The sequence below is a fragment of the Nematolebias whitei genome, chromosome 1, assembly GCF_014905685.2.
Source record: "Nematolebias whitei isolate Nwh7 chromosome 1, NemWhi1, whole genome shotgun sequence".
NCBI classification, from domain to species: Eukaryota; Metazoa; Chordata; class Actinopteri; order Cyprinodontiformes; family Rivulidae; genus Nematolebias; species Nematolebias whitei.
Window position 1 is genome coordinate 42,135,389 of NC_056498.1, and position 2,013 is coordinate 42,137,401.

The window sequence follows — 2,013 nt, forward strand, 5'->3', positions numbered from 1 at the left end:
TTACTGTATGTGTTTCTATGTGTTACTGTATTACTGTATGTGTTTCTATGTGTTACTGTATTACTGTATGTGTTACTATGCGTTACTGTATTACTGTATGTGTTACTGTATGTTACTGTGTGTGTTATTATGTGTTACTGAGTGTTATTGTGTTTGTTACTGTGTTCATCATTGACCATCACCTCTCCTCTGCGGCTGTAGGTAACCATGGTAACAGTCGCCTGGATGCAGAAGCAGCGTTGCTCCCGGTAACAGAGCCTACTCAGCTCCCTCTGAAGCTCCGCCCCCTGCAGGAAGCCCAGCTCACCTGTAAAACAGAGCAGGTGGTCCTGCATCGAGTCTCAGACCGGGAACAGAAGCATTCAGCATCAGCTGACCTCTCCTCTCCTTCATGAACGTCTCCAAGGAGACGGGAGGAGGCGGGTGAATGAAGAATCCTCCAATCAGAGCCCGGCTCAGCACCTGCCGGTCCTCCTGGCTCCTCAGCCACCGCAGGAAGAGCCTCACCTGTGGCAGCTTCCTGTAGCTCATCTGAGAGTGGTGACCCAGGCCTGAGCAGCCAATCAGGAGAGAGGACAAATGTCAGGTGGGAGGAGTTGACCAAAGCAGACAGGTCCAGAGTGTTACCTGTGCAGTACACCTGTGTGAACGTTGTGTTGGTCAGGTAGAAGCAGCCGGTCTGCTCAGAGGATCGGATCACCTTCAGGCGGGTACAAACCACCACCGATACTGCAGACAGGTCAGCAGGATCAATAACTCTTATCAGTTGATCAGTCAAAACCAAATAGGACAGGTGGGATTGGACTCGGTCTTACGTGGGCGGAGCTTCAGGTGTGTTTCTGGTTGAGATGTGGAGAAAAGCTTTACCATGATTGGTTGATCGCTGCTACCATCTTCCAATCGTAGCCACCGGTACTGCAGAAGCTCCGCCCTTCGCCCATCTACCAGTATTAAAACCAGTCAGAAGAAAATATGCTGCACCTGCTTGTCTCCATGGTAACCCTCACCTTTCCTCCTGACTCGCTCCGACCGTCCTGTGAACGTCAGCAGGCCGATGACATCACACACACTGCTGTGAGCGCGCTCAGAAAGATCCTGACTGTGAATGAGAGGAAACATCCCAGAGAGGTCAGGGGTCAGAGGAGGTCAGGGGTCAGTGGAGGTCAGGCTCTGATGGTCAGTGGGGTCTAGACATACGGATCAATGTGGGGGGGTTACCTGCTGTAGAAGCTGTAGGTGGGAGCAGGTGGGAGGTGCTGGGGAGACACCGAGGATTCTGGGAGAACTGATATGAGCGCAGCAGGATTCCTGCTGTTCACACTGAGCTCTGAAACACACACACTGACTCAAACACCTGAGACTCAGGTGACCCGACTGTCTGTCTGTCTGCCTGTGTGTGTGTGTGTGTGTGTGCGTGTGTGTGTGTGTGTGTGTGTGTGTACCTATGTCGTCCATCTCCACCTGGTAGTGCCGTTTCACTCGATAGCGTCTCAGGCTGATGATGTCACCAAACTTCAGACAGCGGTACCAGTCGACACACACACTGTTCCACAGCACCACACACACACTTCCTGTCGGGTCGCAGACCTGCAGAACCGCCTGGACAAAGACAGACAGGAAGTGAAGGCTGGGCGTTCCTCCAGGGGAACGGCTCACTCAGGTTCTGTAAATCATCTGGACCTGGTACCACCTGCTAAAACCAAACGTTTATTTGATGTTTGTCACCGTTATAAAGTTTATAAACTAATTTATTAACAGCAGGAAGTCTCTGAGGTTGATTCTGGTACAGAACCATCAGGGTCTGGTCTGGTCCTGGATCAGGTCTGTGACCAGCGCATTTTCATTTTTACAATTATTATTTTTTTAAATTCTTTCTACCGTGGTCTGGTACATACTGATCCAAAGCCTGATACTGGTCCACAACCCGGTGACTGGGGACCCCAGCTTTAAAATGTCTGCTCTGTGTCCACCATGTTGGACTGAACCCACCATGTTGGACTGAACCCACCATGT

At 50.9% G+C, this 2,013-nt stretch overlaps 1 protein-coding gene across 1 annotated transcript in view; it reads right to left on the reverse strand.

Moving 5' to 3' along the window:
• The window catches only part of si:ch73-71d17.2 (RPA-related protein RADX), a 35,775-nt gene that overhangs the window by 7,982 nt on the left and 25,780 nt on the right, over positions 1-2,013 (reverse strand). The window contains exons 8-14 of the mRNA XM_037683857.1: positions 1,443-1,599; positions 1,217-1,327; positions 1,008-1,112; positions 816-941; positions 628-729; positions 378-551; positions 183-307 (exon numbers count right to left, since the gene is read on the reverse strand). Coding sequence (XP_037539785.1) covers positions 183-307; positions 378-551; positions 628-729; positions 816-941; positions 1,008-1,112; positions 1,217-1,327; positions 1,443-1,599 — 900 coding nt within the window. The remainder of the gene's footprint in view (positions 1-182; positions 308-377; positions 552-627; positions 730-815; positions 942-1,007; positions 1,113-1,216; positions 1,328-1,442; positions 1,600-2,013) is intronic.